The sequence below is a fragment of the Exophiala aquamarina genome (assembly GCF_000709125.1).
Source record: "Exophiala aquamarina CBS 119918 chromosome Unknown aczIA-supercont1.2, whole genome shotgun sequence".
Lineage (NCBI taxonomy): Eukaryota > Fungi > Ascomycota > Eurotiomycetes > Chaetothyriales > Herpotrichiellaceae > Exophiala > Exophiala aquamarina.
In genome coordinates this window covers 3411950-3429818 of record NW_013550586.1, presented here as the reverse complement: position 1 = coordinate 3429818, position 17869 = coordinate 3411950, and the positions used below count along the sequence as shown (strand labels likewise).

Sequence of the window (17869 nt, the reverse complement as noted above, 5' to 3'; positions counted from 1 at the left end):
AGTATATAATGATATCATAAATAAGAGAATTCCTTTGATTCATCTCGAAGATTGTCGTGTTTCTCTCGAGTGGTCGTATTTGAAATTCCTGAATGGTTTCTTCAAGGACATTAGAACATCTACGCAACTGTCAGAGTCCCAGGAGGCCATCCGGCTCCAGCACGAGAAGCGTACCGTTCCTGTAGTCTGATTTAGGACATCGTAGATTTACTGTCTCTGACAAGCACATAGATTAGACCAGATCTTGGAACGCAGAGGCTACATAGTCCCCATTGATCACTTCAGAGAAGCAAAGGTCGCCAAATCGGGTACCAGCGGAAAGATTCCCGACGCCTGTAAATTTTGAGCCTAATTAATCTATTTGGCAAAGTTGGAGTCATCAACAGTGCCACAGTTCAAAGCCCTGACAAGCATTAGTGGTTTAGTGGTAAAATCCATCGTTGCCATCCAACTTCGATGGGCCCCGCGTTCGATTCGCGGCTAATGCAATTTTTTTGTCTTTTTGAATTTGACTCCATGAAGTTTAATCTACCTAGGATGATAGCTAGCCTGTGGCTTATAAGTTTGGCCGCTTTATCAGTGTGGATGGTCTTCATTTTGAATCACGAACTTTTTCATGATCAAGGTCTTATGGGGGAACACGGGACAGAACGTGCAACCTAGGCATCAAGCTAGACTTGTGTGCCATATTCAGGTACGAGCACTGAAGAAACCGATCGCAGGGTACAACAACGGGCCGTTCGCAAACGGCATGGTTATCAGGTTGTCATGCACACAAGGGCAAACGCTATCCTAGTCTTACTTTCCTCCATAACCGGATACATTCCAACATGTCTGCCCCAGCTTTACTAATCGTTGCGTTGGAAGACACACTTTCGAAGATGACGGCAGCCAAAACAGCCGCACTGCAGAATGCTGACTTGTTCACTTGCAGCATCTTGACTTGCTGTTGCTTCATGCCGCCAGCCATGGACCAAGCAAGCCACTCCTCAAGGACTTTCACAACTTTCCGTGCTTCCCCTTCCTCGCTCTTGCTTTGATCGACCACGATGAGATACAAGATTGCCTCGGCCGCTTGAACAAGGGTCCATTCGCGGCCAATTTCGCCCTGTTCTATGAGCCAGCCAAGGCAAGCTTCTCCGACCGCCTTTGTGCTCATTCGTGGACTTGCTATTGCTTCCCTCAGTCTTCGCTCCTCACGCGCTTGCCGCTCCGACATGGCTGAAAGCATGTCATTGTGCTGTTGTTGGCGTTCGGCGGCTTCACGATTCATCTTGTGCACCCTGGCTTGTTCAGGGGCCATAGTTGCTTCAAGCCTCTCGGCGGCCAGGCGTGCCTGGAATCGTTGTCCATGGCGCTGGGCCAGGTTCGCGCCGCTGTTTCCGGGGCTTGTCTCCTTGTCGGATGACCATTCCGGCGCATCGATCTCTGAAAGAAGCCCAAGAATCACCATCACACCGCAAGGAACCGAGTCTTTGCGAACAAAAGCACTGACATCTGCAGGTACTTCAAACGCCCATAGTCCGCCACCGTTCTGGGTTCGCGACAGGATTGCAGATGCCGCACATGTAAACCATGAAGCCGCAGGAGACTGTTCGTACGTACGGAAGGGCTCGCTCGTGAAACCGGTCTCAATATTCTTCTGCTCCCACAACAGTCTCTGAACACGATTATCTTCAGCGAGAAACCGGAAGCTCGTACTGCCCCGACTGTACTTATTAGAACTTTTCATCTCTTCGATCCTCGTTGGGAGGTCTTTCGCTTCTGGCCTCACTTTTTCGCTCAGTTCCATCATTGGAGGTTGTACGAGTCTACCCCAGCCAGGAGGTAGGCTGCTAACTCCCCTGGTTTCGACTATGTCAGTCATTTCTCTGGTCCATCGAATGGTCACACTCAAGATCCCATCACTTTCATCGGGCATGCTGGTTCTCAACACCCAGTCAATGTGTTTTCTTGATTCATTTTCGTCTTCTGCCTTTCTGAGCAATACTGTTCCCGCGGGCGTCCACAGACCTCCGGACTTCAGCTTTTCCCATCCCATGGGATCGGGCACTGCACCCCAGTCGAGCAGAAAATGAACGAGCTCAGGGAAATCAATCTCAGCAGGCGGTTCCCTTAATTCATCTTCATACTGGATTCTGTACAGTTTCCTCCCCACGATCAATTTCTTCCAATGAAAAGCCCGCCAACTTCCACCTCGAAGAAACCCACGCACCCTGCCCTCTTCAATCATGCTCAATGTACTTTCTGCACGATCGAGCAGTCTCTGATGTTCACTTTCCGTCTCTTGTCCATGTCCGGTATTCTTCCAATAGTCATTGTTATTTCGTTCCAGTGGTGCTATCGTATATCTGGGGAGTTCGACTTCAATCAAGCTCGTCATGGGAGAACTTCGAATCATGAAACCGTCTTGCGGACGGGTAGTGCTGACAGGTTGGTGACCATGATGAAGGAGGGAGGCTCGTATCCGTCTCTGTGTGAGCACGGCAAGCACAAATGTATATAAAATGGGCAGAACACCTAAAACTGCGAGCGGCACGCCGACATAGGTGATGATGTCCGATGCGGAGGCCATGTTGGAGGTCGGCCGCTGAGAGTGTCAAGGAAGTAGGCTGGCTGCAATTTAAGGTGGCCGCCAACCCACCTGTTTCCTACAGTGTCGCGGAGGACGCGTTTCCATAGGGGATGAGGAAGGGGGTTGAAAAGATCTCGAGGTGCAAAGCATGATCTTGGATTGTCTTGAGTCTGAGGCTGCTCGTGTTTGCGGAATCAGGCTGTGGCTGAATTCAGGTCGATGCTGGGAAAAGGGGCAAGGCCGAAGGACCAACACCAACCAATCAACTGCAAATGCCAATTTCAACCTCACTCATCCCCATTGCTGGTCCTGAGTTGTCGGCTATCCATGGTATACTCTTCACAAATGAGTACCTCAATGAGCACTGAGGGCCTATAATCCTGAGGGTATACCATTTGTGATAGGTAAGCTCTCATGAATGGCGAACAAGCAGGCCAATGGTCTTTGTTGGCACACACAAATGAAAGCCAGCAACAAAGGTTTGCATTTTGCCTATGGGAGGTCATCCACACATTTCCTCGCTCTTATCCTCCTCTACGCCCGAGCTTCTTAATCAGAAGAATTGGCTTCCTATATATGATTCATATCAAAACATCAAGAGGCGGCCGTCAAGTGCAGGCTGGATTGTCAGTCCTTATCCAAGTCGTTGCGGCCGTTGATAGCAGGAACATGCTTCGAAGTAACAAGGATGGCCGAGAAAAATGGCATCCGGCCGCTGCGCGGTGCACTCCAGCCTGGCTTCGAGTGCTTTGACCGCAGTTGTGTGCAAGAATGCCTTATTCACTGATGTTACAGACACGCACCCGAGCAGTGGACTGCCTTCACAATGTGATGTGATCTGAGCCACTTTGGTACAAGTGAGCACGAATGCCAGCTGCCACGGGCACCAGAACTTCACTAACGATGACTGCCTCTGGTTGTTCCAAACTATATATCTCGCGAGCTCTACAACCTCCACCATCTGTTTCCCTTCTCCCGTCCCTTCCACCTACCTACTACTCCCGTCCTTAACACTATCTTGCACACTCCAGACCTTTTGCTCAAAGAGAACCTTCCACCAGTGGATCAATATCATCAAGCTTCCAACCTTCCTTGCCACAGCCTTCTCCTACCACTGCACACCACGTTGATCTCCTTCAACCATACGACGCGGCCAACCAATCCACTAGAACAAGCAACCACATCTCTTAGAACGCGATGGCGCGAAAAGCGATATTCACGCGGTTAGGAGCTGGTGTTATCACTGGCACCATCGCGCTACTTCACTGCAAGAATGTTCCCCAAGACGACGAGCAGCACCAACCACGACTTCGATCTCTTCCCACTCCCAGAACTACAACTTCTTCTACCCCGGGGGCAGCACATGGCAAGGCCGAAAGCGAGATTCGCCGGTGCCCAATTGCTTTACAACAGAAAGTTAGCAGTTATTCCACAAGAATTAGATTCGGGCTTTCTCCAACTCAAGAAGATGCGGGATCTTCTCAGCCCAAGCTGGTCGAAATCCGAGACGCCATTACAGAAATTAACCCTTCTACAACCCGCAATTCTCGAAGTCAAAAAAATACAACCGCCACAACCTCTGACGTTGATAGGCCTGGTAGCTATGTCATTGAGAATCAAAATGAAGTTACCATCGAAGGCACAGTCGTCCAAGGGCCAACAAGAATCCCAGACGTGGTCAACGCGGCTCGTCTTCCGCGTCTTCTCCGCCTTCCCCCCCTTGAGACAATCTCAGGTATTGCGGATAGGTTTACCTCAGAAGTGTTTCAGGCTGTCAATGATGTCACTATCCACCTTCAAATCCCCCCCCTGCCACTTGCTCTGGCCGATATCTCCCCAGTCCAAACCAGCACAGCCTTGGTGCCTGTACGGAGGACGACCAGACAAGCCTACACCATTGATCATCTCCCAACTTTTAGCGTTACTCCCCGGGCACGTGCTATCAACGCTGACCTGGTCTTCGCCCTTCTTGCGGACGGCAGTGTTATTCGACCTAGCTTGTTTGTACCTCACACCTCGCAGACAGACACCCTAGTGATCATCCCGCCTGCATGTGATAGTCTCATAGTTTCCACCCCAGCAACGTCCTTCATCTATTCACCTCGACGTTCCATTACATATGACGCTGAAATTCCAACCGCCATCGCTGGTGCTCAGATCGACATGGTCCCAGTTGTCTCTCTCAGCAAGCTAGATGGGCAAACTACTGAGCAAAAGTCTTCTCCTGTTCTTGTCGACTCGGCAACCCAGACCGAAGACTTCGAGCAACAAACTGCCCTGCAAACAGCACCCACCGAGGACTTGCCTGCTGAGAGTGTTGATTCCCCACGCTGTTCATCAGACAGACAGTCACTACTAGAGAGTAGAGGTTCTAGCAAACAGGACTCACCAGCCACCAGCCGCTCTATTAGCCCACCTCAATTCAGTTATGAGGCGGAACTTGCTTATCACCAAGAAGAGATTGACCGTCTCAACTCATTGGTTCGTCACTTGAACGACAGCGCAGAGGACCACGAGACGACTGAAAATGCCCTGGCTGAGAATATCGAGCAGGTAGAACGTGAAAAGGCAGAGCTGTGGGAGGATATAGATATACTCCGCAGCCAACTCGCACATTTATCCCGCGACGTTAAGGAACAGAACGCCGAAGCAATCGCCGTCTACGAGCGCACTCGAAAAGTCAATGTCGAGGACTTTAACAATGCGGTCGAAGCCTATGAGGCCAGAGCAGTGGCCATGTATGAGAAGATGCTGTGGATGAAGGACATGCTCGTGAAGTCCTATGCCACTGACGACAAGGATGAGAAAGTCTTGACACTCCTGACCACTATGCACGCCATCGAGAGGGAAAATAAAGCATTGAGGGACCAGGTCAGAGAGCAGATTCTCCGACTTAGAGTGCTCCCAGAGATTGAGCGACACGTCAAACAAGTGATCAGAGAGCGTGACACTTTCAAGGCTCAGCGAGACAATCTCAGGGTCGAGCGAGACGATTTGCAGGCCGAGCTGTATAGTTACAGAGCTTGTTATCGCCCTCCATACAATCCGCTCCCAAATCCATACCAGCGCCGCTCCTAGTAAAGAAGCCGAATCAGTTCCACGCTCAGCAAGAGTACAGTCCACCATTTTGCTTGCTCGAGCACTATTGACCGTTCGAGCTTCTCACCTATTATAAACCCTCACCAAGCACGAGGCGAGGGACCCACCAAGGAAATTCATTCTCTCGGCGATACCACCACAACCACCAAGCATCAAGGATTAAAACTCCGGAAGCGAGAAGCCACATAGAGAAGTCAGAATAGAAACGGCACTTCGAAAAGCAATGAGGGAACGCCAAGCCTAGAGGATAGCACCAATTTGCGCCGCCAGACAAACGGCGTGGCGCGATTTGAAGGAAGTGTCGAGGAGGTTGAAACTTGCAAGAAAGGGAAAGGGCAAGGGAAGGGGAGATGGAAGCCACAGGCTAGGAGGACTCTGTACCAAAAGCGACTTGATGGACTATGATGGAAGGATTTTCGGACAGAGCAAAGTATTGCCTATCAGTGGTTTGTGTACGAGACGAGACGATACACCGTGAGAATGTTATGAGTTTACGAGTGCGACTCACAAAGCAGCGTGTTTGAGCATGGGGAGGCATTGGACTGGCCTTTCTTATTTTTGGGAATAGCTCGCCGGAAGTGCCGTAGAGCGGAGATCGGCAGAGAGCCATAGCTCATTGGTAGTCTACCTAGGTAGTGTAGACAATTCCATATCGAAGCCCTACAATGGATGATCCCAAGTATGCTTGCAGCAAGGCCAGTGCTTGGGACCCCAGATATGTTCACTTGAAAGATAGCCATTGCAGGGAGAGGCATGCCCTTTTCAAGCAAGCTTGCTGGGCCACAGGCTCGAGGAGTCTGTTCGTTCTTTTGGACGTGACACGACGACCAACAACTGTCATGTCAGCCGTGGCGCGCTAGCCGACGGCCACCATGATGATCATATTGATGCTCAGAAATTCTGCCTTGGCCGGTCACCTCTTTGTCTCTTCTATGAGGTGGGTTTTGTAGAGAAGAAGAGAGATTTAAATATCGCGAGAGTAAGGCCTCTTACTAAAGGGTATCTTTCCTTCAAAATGGGTCTATATAAGAGGTCATAACGTAGATGAGTTCACCCCATGGTCCCCTCAAACTCGACAGTTTGGGTTCCCTGAGCACGGCTCGGCGTGGTATATTTAGCGGCTTCGACTTTCTCTTCATGCGCTTTGGCCGCTGCCTCACGTTTTTTCTCTGCTTCTTCCTTCTCACGAGATTTGATGGACGAGTAATTCAACGTTGAGATGATCATGACTGGTAAAATCGAAAGATTCGCCGTTAGCATTGGTTTTGTGGTAGTAACTGATGGAAAGGGGGTGGATCATGAAGGTCAACTTACAGGCACACATTCCTATAGCAAAAGCTGCTCGTCTTGTCAGCACCCATCTCAGGCCTTCAACTTCGCTCTTTGCTTCGCTGTTCAGAAGAACTGTGATCTCGTAATTGAGTTCTGAAATTTTGCTGTCGATCTTCCGTTTCTCTTCCTGCAATCCCAGCTTCCGATCATTGAACAGCCCCTTGAGCTCCTCACGCAATGTCAACATATCCTGGGTGACCTTTTGATTTAGGATGTCGAACTCGTGTTGCAGCTGTGCGCGGTGGGAGCGTTGTGTTAGGGTTTCCGTGTGCCTTGTGGCCTGGAGCGTAGTGCTGAGTTCTGAACACGCTGCACGGAACAGGTATGATTCGTTCTCTGTATCAGACTTCGAGACTAGACCTTCCTTTGCGAAATCCAGATTCATGGCTAGCATCAGGCGAATTGCTTTCATCAATGTGATGGCTTGTTCCTCTGTATATGCTGGAGGCTCTTTGGCAGCGAGCTGCTGCACGAGGCTGTAGGTGTCGAAGTGATGTTCGTAAGGAGAAGGTTCGAGATGTGGATGCCGGCTGGCATCTTTGCCCTTCAACTCCGATGGAGAGGGAACGGAAAGAACGATGTCAAGTTCTTTGTTCTCCAGAGGTCCTTTTTCAGAGGTCTTCACGTCGTGTCCAGAGCTCTTTGACAAGGAAGCTTCACTGATATAGTCGGAAGCAGTATTGGAATCTTGAGGGTCATCTTGTCCCACATGTTCTTCGGTTTGACTGTCCTTGTGAGAAGAGCGAGAGGACTGTTGAGTGTCCTTGGAGGTAGAGGTTGACTTCTCCTCCTCCTCCTCCTTCGAGGGGGCCGCAGCCTCGTCCGGTTTGGGTGGAGGGGGCAGATTTTGCGTGGCTGCTTGACCGTACCTCTGCACGATTGGTTCCTGGCGCCGGCCGGTTGAAGAATGGAATTTTGCTCTGCGGGTGGATTTTGTGCTTGCAGGAGGGGTGCGAATAGATCGGTATGTTGTTGGTTCACAGGCTCGCACAGCGCGAAAGAAGTTGGGCCACAAGAATGGAAGGCGTGGATTTGCCATTCCGACCTGCGACCAAACCTACAATGTTGAATATGGTACTGCTCTGTTCCACGCTGCGAAGAACTGTCGGAGCTGTGTTCACTCAACTACGAATTTGCCTGCGCCTGGTTATTGTTGCAAGCCATTGGAGTTTGAGGATGGACGGAAGAAAGTACAACCGATACCGAACTTCCATCCTCATCATCACGTGAGTATCTATTGATTAAGTACATACTATAATCATGCACTCGGTAGGCACTAGTTCTTGGCATTCGTCAAGATAACTAACAGTAAATATCCCCGATAATAGCCGTAGAATCCACGGCTTAGATCACACAGCATGTAATTTCAACAAACAATGGAATAACAACACTAGAGCCACATAACTCTAGAACTAAAAGCTTGAGGTACATCGGGACTCAATGTCAGGAAGGCCTAGGGCGGCTTTCTGACAAGTATATAGCTAATAGGTCCGAGACATCCTCGCACTTTCGTACGAGATTCTAGTCTTTTTGAGCAATCCTCAAGGGCTTACGGATCTATTGCCTGACATGTTTATGGATATTCTACCAAAAGTAGCCTAGCTCTTAAACGTCAATATAATGCCAGTCGTACTAGTATTTAATTTTAGATCCTGCATCAAGAACCTGATGGAAGACAGACATTGGGTTTAGTGTCTGACGCCATCCTATTTCAGTTGTAGCATTGTCATTATATCGGCCGGTGAGACGATCGGCAAGCCAGAACCAAATCCTGTCAGACCCGTGTCTATCCAACGCAACACGGCCCTTCTGTGAATGTCTCCTTTCCGGCAGACTGCATGAACAACATCGAGATGATACTGGCCGTGATCCATAATATTGCCAGCTGTACCGGAGCTCGCTGTTTTGGCGGCCATGTCATCTCGGTCTTGAGGTTGTTCCAAAAGCTAAATGCCAGCTAAGAGACATGCTTCGTCGATCATGTCGCTTTTCTCATTGAATATCCACGCAGGCTGAGAGACTGTGGCTGAAGTGATTTGAATATTGTGATCTCTGAGCGTAGTCTCCTTCAGATCTTCCAAGAGCTCTACCATTGACCGAGTGAAGTCGCTCTTTGTAAAGGGCTTAGACTAGGGTGATCGCGACCACTTCGGCATCATGGACCTCCACTTGGTCATTCGTCGAGATTGATATCGAAGCCTGCTATGTTTTGACCTCGGTTTCCGAAGCACGTCTTCCGCTTCGCAAACATGACGATACCGGTTGGGTGACAATACTCTGGGGAGCAGCTCCTCGCAAGAATTCGTCAGTAGTCTTGCTGGCAATGATGAGACCCAGGATGAGAGTCTTGATAAGATCTCCTCATGCCACGATAAATACGTAAGTTGATCATCGTCATTCATGATTTGTGAATCTTCTCCCCATTTGCTTTGCTCGAGGAACGCAGCGTAGACGTAGTGGCCATAATTGTTGCCTGGTTTTGGGACGGCAAAGCCTAACGCATTGGAGATATTGACACCGTCTGCATATACAGCGACACTGAAAAGTTTTAGACTCCAACAACACCTGCCGCAACTCAAGAATTCAAAGGCTATTATATGAAAAGTCGATGCCGATGGGCTGTTGCCTGCCACTCCAATATCTGTCTCTACGTTCAAAAGAGCATGCGCCAATAGACGCGATGCTGAGAAGTGCAACAAATAGGACTGTTCTCATCTGCAGCATGTGGAGGCATGAACCCATGGCGAGCAGTGGCGATGCATTCTATTTTCTGCCGAGGACATTCGTAACGAGATGAAGAAATGATTGGCTGCGCCGCTCACGCGTCGACCCGCCAATTCACGTGATAGACTAGAAAAGGTCAACGACAGTTTAACCGAAGCGTATTCATCAAAGCGTTCAAGGGGGCGATTTTCGGAGCGTGCCATTGTATGGTCGGTTTGGTTTGGTGGGCTCGGTGGGGTATTGTGGAATTGCAGAGGTGGGAACAAGCAGTCCGTTAAGGCTTAAAACCGCGATTTCTATTCCTTATACCCCCTGGAACGATACGAACAGGTGCCTGTAAATACTTGCAATTTGGAAACATTCAGGGGGAATAGTACTAGCCAATAATCCTTCCGTCAGCCAGTCCTCGGTACAAAATGACTTGAACTCCACAGTCTCAAGCGCAATTTCTCCTTTGCGACGATATTCAACATCGCTGTATTCATAATGCACACTCATTTTCCGACAAACAACACGCAAGTTGGGAACGAGAATCCCACTCAAGCATACCAGGCTGGGGCTGCTAGTAACACAATCTACAAAACCAAAGCTGGGAAGAGAAGATTAACTAGAGTGAAGACTGGGTGTTTGACCTGCAAGTCCGTATGAGCTCCGAAGGATAGTGATCTACGAAGCTAATATGTATATTTGTACGCAGAGTTCGGAGAGTAAAGTGTGATGAGGCGAGGCCTGATTGCAGTCGATGCATAAGATTCGGTATCAATTGTGATGGATACGGAGAACCTGTAAAACGACCAAACCCGCAATGCATCTGGCCCACCGGGCATCGACCTATTGTCCCTAAGAATTCACAACACGCTGCGGAGCTGCTCTTACTCCCGCCTTTACACATAATTCGTCCAGGTGCACAATTTAAAGATGCGCTGGAGGGCCGCTATTTCCAGCTGTATCTCGAAAAATGTGGAAGACATATCAGAGGGCCGTTCAAAAACTCGCTATGGGACAGGATAATACCACAAGCGAGTGAAACCGAACCATTTGTACGCCAAATTACTGTTGCCATTGGGGCTCTGTGTGTATCTACGGATGGAAAAAGAGACAACGAGATGCCTTGTTCACGGTACAAGACGCTAGAGTATACCTACGCCCTCCAGCAATATCAAAATGCACTTCAAGGCATGAGGGCAGCGATTGCGAATGGGGAGCACGATATGAGAAAAGCCTTGATTGCTTGCATCTTAGTATTTTGCTTTGAGTCACTGCAAGGAAGGCTAGGACTAGCAGTCATGCATGCACAGAGTGGCCTTATGCTCCTCCATCAATGGATCAAGGTTCATTTGGTCCCGCAGGTCCTGCATGTCCCTCCATTTATGAGTAAACAGTGGCGGCTCTATGGCATAGATGAGGATATATTGGATGCATTCTCGGCACTGGACCTGCACGTCCTATTCTTCGTTGATAAAAGATCCACACTTGTGCGAAAGTGCCTTATAACGGCAGGTAACACTCATATCCAAGAAATGCCGCTCAAATTCGACAGTCTCCAAGAGGCGAGAGTTTTCTGGCTACTAATCATGAGGCGGAATTGCCACTTTGTCCGCCTAGCAGCTGGGGCCTCGAAACTCACAGAGCTCTGCGGCCCTAGGAATGAGGATTCCGAAATGCCGTGGGACGCGGACGCAAGTACGATACCAGGCGAGGGTCTGTTCGGTACTCCCTATAGCCCAGACCCCACTTTACTAGGGGATTACAATCTCTATCAAGAGGACATTTGTCGCTGGAACCGAGCTTCCGCCTCGCTGTTTGAGTGCCTACAGCAGCGTGGAACAGTGAAGGAAAAGATTATAGTTGCTTTGCTGCAGATACACAGTCTTACGAGTTGCATTATGCTCTCAGGCGTTTTTGTAGCCAAGGAAACGGACTATGATGCTTTCCTCCCTGAGTTTCGCACTATGCTTTCGCTTGTTCAGTTTGTGCTCCCGCACTTGATCGTGTCCGCTGAATCGTCGGTGCTCTATCAGTTTGAACTTGGAATTGTGCCATCTCTGTTTCTCTTGGGACTCAAATGCCGGGATCCTGTGACGAGGACAATGGCTCTCGATCTGATGGTTAGTGCTACGTATCGGGAAGGAATCTGGGATCTCGCTGCGGCCGGCCATGTTGTAAGTTGGATTGTACGGATTGAGGAAGAGGGACGGGATGGCAATGCCTATATACCAGAGCATAAGAGAGTATTCTTATCGGCTTGTCACCTTGACTTGCATAATCGCTGTGCAGTATTAGCAGGTACTCAAAGGGGCCTGAACGGCCTCATCTTTAAAAAGCAGCGAATAGTTTTCTGAAGAATATACCAATTCATTTGCCAGACCGTTAGTCAATTCAATCAATGGGTAATAGTGCAGTTGCGAAAAATGTTTAATTCAGAATCCGCGGTATACAAAGACATGTTGTCTCTAGCTGATTCGGTTTTAGGATGTGACTATTGCGCCGGCCAGTTGAATATTGGAAAACGGGTGGCAGGTTTCCGCTCCATAATATGAACCTGCAGTTTCCGAGAGAATAATTCTACTTGATGGTTTATAATATAATTCTAACGTGGTTAGTTATGACTTTAACTTCATGTATGGTGCTATTGTTTGTTCAAGTGGTAGACAGAAAATTCCCTTGGGACCGTGAAATTTTGGGAGATTATAGAGGCTCTTGGACATTGAGGGCCTGGAGACTAGAGATTGGTTAAGGAAGACACAAATCTGCTTACAACCAATGTTTCAAAAGAGATACAATTGTATGACTAAGAGGGCAAGCAACAACTAAAGCGGTCAAATCCGACTTAATAAGGAAAATTCACCAAATCATTCCTCTCTGACCCGCGCGTGCTTCAGCTTCGGCATCTCCAAGCATTGACGTGACCACTCATCATAGCTCCTTATTCTTGAAGAACAGCGCGAGGATAAAACGACCGTACAAGTCTCTCTCATTCTTGAAACCAACTCTGAACCTCAGTTCCAAGGTCAAGAGAATAAAGCCAGCTCAAATCCGCTCCGGCGTCCCCAATCAAATAATCACCAGACATCTCCTCTTTCCTCGCAAGCTCCGCCCGTTCGTCGGCCGAAAGTCTCAAACTACCTAATTGCCTCGTCAATGCCATGACGTTATCCACTCTCTCGAGACGATGCTGTTGCCATTCTTTGAGAACAGCCTGTAATGTCAACTTCGAGGAGAGGCACGACAAAACCAACGCGAGGCTAAACGCGTCTTCGAACGCCATACACGCTCCTTGTCCACCGGTTGGTGGGATTGCATGGGCAGCATCGCCAAGAATCACAACTCTTTCCCCCTCTGACAACCACTTTTCAGAACGAGGGATAGAGTAGTAAGGCCAGATAGTGAGATGTCCCTTCGTCGCGGCCGTTACACCTGACGCAACCATCTCCGGCCACGCTCCCAAGTTGCTCTTGAACAGTTCCGTGACTTCCTCCTTAGATGAACTCAAACTCGTCCATCCTTCTCTGTCTCTCTCTGGAAAGGACTTTTGGGTGCCGATGAGGATTTCTTCGCCAGCAACATCCTCGGGAATGAACAAGAATGCGCCATTTGTACCATAGATAATTGCGGGGAGTTGGTAGCTAAACGGCACCGGGAATGATATGGCTGATTTTGGTACGACACAGCCAAGGGCAAGTTGACCCGAGTAGATCGGCTTAACAAGCGGATCCAAATGCATCCGTACTCTTGAATGAATGCCGTCCGCGCCGACAAGCAGCGAAGCGTTCATGGCCAGGCCATCCTTGAACTGAAAGGTCACACCGGTTTCATTCTCCTCGACGACATGCGAGAAATTCCTCTCAAATTGAATAGTGATTCCTCGTTCCTCGGCCACAGCTACCAGTTCACTGACCACGACTTGACGGCGGATTCGCAGAGCGCTGAAGCCGTATTGAGACTGGCTCCCAAATGGAAATTTGTTCAACAGCTCGTGTTGCTCATTGACAAAGGTGAAGTCATCGAAGTTAAATCCTTTACTGCTGAGGCGAGAGTAAACGTCGAGAGAATCCAGGACTCGGAGGGCGTTTGGGGCGAGGATTATAGCACCTCCGACACTGGTGTCGCGAGTGCGCTGCTCGAAAACTGTGACACTTATCCCCATAGAGTGGAGAGCTAGTGCTAGTGCGAGGCCCTGGATAAGTTTTTCAGTAAGTTGCATCAAGTGGTAAATCACAAGAGTTAACAAACGCCTGGTCCAGCTCCGATGATGGCAATATCTTCAACGATCGTGGGCTGCATTGTTAAGGTCTAGGTCTAGCGAGCCTACAAAGCTGATGGAGCAAGGAGGAATCTGGTCGAGGCCGGTTGAAGCTGTTTGAGATTTGAGATGACTTTGCAGGTGTGTCTGACGGAAGAAGTTGTCGAGTATATATGGTTGAGACAAACCTTCTTGCCAACTATATAAAGCCCATCGAAGCAAATTTGTAATCGTTCTTGTTGCCTTGTTACCATACTAAAGGTACATATCATTCCTACGGAGCGCACATAGTGCAGCCCCCCCTGGATATCATTGACTGGCGCCAAGTCTATAGACGCTGCCGGGATTCATATTTCGAACCAGACAATTGCTTTCCATCGCATCTTAGGTTTCCGCTAGGGAAAAAACAAACGTCGTGTTATGGCATCCTTGCCATGTTCGCTCGCTTATCGGTTCGTGTATCCAATGAGGTACCGCTAAACTTTGCCGAGCTTGGACCACAGCCAAAGAGATGAGCACCTCACTATTCGTGCGCGCCAACCTACGACGCACGTGACCCATCGCAGCACTGCTCACCTTCGCTTCACCCATCCTGAGCTGCCCTGCTATTATATTTGATTATTCTAGCTCCTTCCTTAGCGTCTAGCCTGATACAAGTAGGTCATTCCACATCTTCAGATGGCCTCGGAGTTCTTCGGTGTTGTCTCAGCAGAATTCGGACCTGCTTTCGTATTTAATATCCTGAATTGTCGACAGAATTATCATTGTATTTCACTATTTCATCAATCATTGAGAACTAAACACAACTGCCCGCGAATGTGGGGGTTTGTTAGCTTCGCCCCAGAAAAGGGTCTTTTCAATTTGGTTTCCAGTTTTGGCTTTAGTTGCTTTTCGGACCTGTATCTGAAGGGATAGCCATGTCCTGTGGCGATCTACTTAAAGCGCAATCTCATGCCACATACCAAGTGTCCTATCAGTACCAGCCCCGAGGCTGCGCCAAAGGTCCTTCAAATGCTCAACGCTTCGCAACTTTCCCAGCGCTGCTTGCAGAAGAACGAGCTTTGAGGATGTTCAGTAGCTAGAACCTGATTTTGCAACTGTCCTTACTCTGCCATAGTTGAACAGCCTCGTTATTTTGCCTTGCCCTGAGATGGTGAATCGTTTTTGGGACAATGCGCGCATGGCCTAGCCTGGAGATCAGGGCTGTTTGAGTACTATTTAACATGATCTGCCTTTGATTCCAGTAGGACGCCTTCCTTTCCAGTCTCCTTCCTTATGCTCATTGGCTTTCCGGTGAGTCGAAAAGCAACAGCCTGGCATCCAGTGACCTGATCGATTTGTCCTTAGTATTGTCTCGTCCTGTGCAGTTCTACTTGCACACCTACCAGAAAGAGCGACAATCTCAAGTTCGCTGGGCAGTATGCAACAGCGCAGAAATGCCTCCGTTCCCTTCTTATTAGTCATTATGTCGGCGGGAATATAGGACGCGGCCAACAGTGGAGATGCTGTTTGACGGGAATCTTCACCATATTACTACCAAGACAGTCTTGACAGGAACAATACCCCAACGAATTCATCAAGAACATGCTTTTTGGCGAGCGAATCAAACGAGCAACCGCTGTTCGTAAAGTACAGTTACAACAGGCAACCCAAGCCTCGTTTTCCCTCCTTCAGATGTAAAACATAGCATCTCGCACCTTGTCGTGTATCTTTACCAAATTGGACCCTGGTTCCAGTGGCTTCGTCCCGCTTTCACTAGCGTTGCCATCACCCCTATCGTCTCGGCATCCTCCCACCACTAAAGGTACTTTTCCTGTTGTAATCGAGGACCATTTGAGCCCGAGACCTAATGCTCCCTTATTGGCGCGGAGAAAGTGACCCAGAAGGTCTTATGATCCGGTTGATATCTTCCAGTGGCCAGTATACATGTGGATCAAAGGTTTGTTTCACGTGGTTGAGCACCCACTGTCTATGAAACACACGACGGGAAGGAGTAGGCCTAATTGAGTGTGGAAGATACAAATGCTGCCTGCCCGGCAGACCAAGGTTCGAGTCTATAATCATCTGATACTGACTACATATATACAAACATGGGCTCATTGGTGGCAAGCCGCGGGGGATGATGATGCGGCTAGCAGCGATTCAAGCATGTCGTCAATGTTGCCTCGAATTATGCGGCCATCGTGACGCAATGATTGTTCACAGTCTGGACGATAGGATCAAGCTTCGGTGAGTTGATGATTGAGAAGACCAGGTGGAGAAAATAGCTCGGTTCGTTCTCACAGACTATATTGGTGGAATCAGGACTGTACGAGGAAGCTAGTCTTGGAGCTCACTTTCTGTTTCTGGAGGACGGTAACGTGACCAGCTCCAGGAGGAGTGGGAGCAAAGTCTGACTGGGCATCTAGGCATCTATGGCCTCAGAACAGCAACTTCACCACCAGCCAATTAAAGTCTGACCAGACTTTTCCAGAATCACGAGCCCGGATCAGCTAGCCCACCAGGAGACGAAAATAGATGGGCCTGCCTTGCATGATGCAGCCGGGCGCGAAGGTCAAACTATGAAAAGCAAGGTTTCCGACTGGATTGACGCTGGACTTCAGCCTTGTTGTTGTTGTACATATGAGGATATAGCCTTGCCGTTTAAGGATATAAGTATCGAGATCGCCCTTACTTCGGCCAGCGGAATTTAAAACGAGCACTGTGAAACCCCACTGCCGTTCACCATGCAAAGACTACGCAGTAAAGGCCTCGATCGGGTCGTTGATCCCAGAATTTCTGAAATGAATACTGGAAATGAGATCAGAGAGCATGGACGTAGCCAGGAGGTAACTCGGGAATTGGTGTTGATGGGAACACCTCACAAGGGAACAGGTCAGGCAGCGGCAAAACATTTGTGCGGGTGATCCTGGCGGTAGCGTGATAGGCTAAGGCAGGTTGTCTGGAGCGTCTCGATAGGCCCCGAGTTTCGGCCTTTTCATGCCTAAAACGTCAATTTGTTTACCTCAAAATGGGGAACAAGTTGGGGCTAAAGGAGAGCCAAGGGAGTTGTTCCGGGGCGGAACAATTGCTCCAAATGACCAGACATGCATGGGACGGCAGCCGTAGATACGGAAAAATGGTTCAAGAGAGGAAATACCGCAACCTCATACCACCGAGAAGGTGCAGTTTCGGAGCCTTCCATCCCTCCTGTTTCTAATACCGAACGAGGGCCGTTATGCAGAATGTGCTAGTATGGACCTTCGGCGGTACGGTTCATGCAAGTGGAATGAAAGGACTAGTCTCGGTCTAGAGTGATTGTGCATCGCGACTGGTTTACAGGCGTTGGAAGAAGAGGAGAAGGCTTATGGGCAAGGATGGAGAGTAGGCGAGCACCACATCGGATGCCTGGATTCAGAATTCATTTGTCTATGGTTTCGCATTCTCCGCATTTTGAACAGATCGACCTGGGCATGCGAAGCAAGTGGCAATTGCCGCTCATGAGAAGTCATGCCTGGGCCCAGGCAGGCCATGGAATTGTGCATTTTCAGAGTGTGCCAATGTATGAAGCAAGAGTGGGGCCATCGCAGGGAAGATGGAAGAGTTTGAAGCATCTCATTGATCCGCAGAGAAGAGGGGGATACCAGCAGGCCAGGCAGGGAATTGGTGGTTCCAGTGGTGGTTCCAATGGTGGTGCCAGTGGTGCTGCGAAAAAAAAAGAGGGAGTTAAATGCTCTGGAGGGACTGGAGGGACATGTTTCAGGTATAAGAGTTGGCGTTCGTCCGAAGGCAGCTTTTGGATTTATCGAATCCAATTCCATTCCAGTCCATTGTCTGGAAGCCCTCGCAAACACAAGCACAAACACAGACACAGACACACACCGCCGCTGTTCAGAACATTACTGTGTAAGGTACGT

General features: G+C 49.1%; 4 protein-coding genes across 4 annotated transcripts; 1 reads left to right on the top strand and 3 right to left on the bottom strand.

Annotated features, from left to right (window-relative positions):
* Window positions 1-787: 787 nt before the first annotated feature.
* A1O9_03052 (uncharacterized protein) lies at window positions 788-2575 on the bottom strand (the record flags this gene model as incomplete). The annotated part of the gene is made up of 1 exon (XM_013408622.1): window positions 788-2575. One exon carries the CDS (start codon window positions 2573-2575, stop codon window positions 788-790), a length of 1788 nt encoding a protein of 595 aa, XP_013264076.1.
* Window positions 2576-6724: 4149 nt separating this feature from the next.
* On the bottom strand, window positions 6725-8045 carry A1O9_03051 (uncharacterized protein; the record flags this gene model as incomplete). Its single annotated transcript, XM_013408621.1, has 2 exons — window positions 6725-6903; window positions 6989-8045. The coding sequence occupies 2 exons, from the start codon at window positions 8043-8045 to the stop codon at window positions 6725-6727; spliced, it is 1236 nt and encodes a 411-aa protein (XP_013264075.1).
* Window positions 8046-10836: 2791 nt separating this feature from the next.
* A1O9_03050 (uncharacterized protein) lies at window positions 10837-12072 on the top strand (the record flags this gene model as incomplete). Its single annotated transcript, XM_013408620.1, has 1 exon — window positions 10837-12072. One exon carries the CDS (start codon window positions 10837-10839, stop codon window positions 12070-12072), a length of 1236 nt encoding a protein of 411 aa, XP_013264074.1.
* A 632-nt stretch (window positions 12073-12704) lies between these two features.
* A1O9_03049 (uncharacterized protein) lies at window positions 12705-14014 on the bottom strand (the record flags this gene model as incomplete). The annotated part of the gene is made up of 2 exons (XM_013408619.1): window positions 12705-13907; window positions 13964-14014. The coding sequence occupies 2 exons, from the start codon at window positions 14012-14014 to the stop codon at window positions 12705-12707; spliced, it is 1254 nt and encodes a 417-aa protein (XP_013264073.1).
* Between the last annotated feature and the right edge of the window lie 3855 nt (window positions 14015-17869).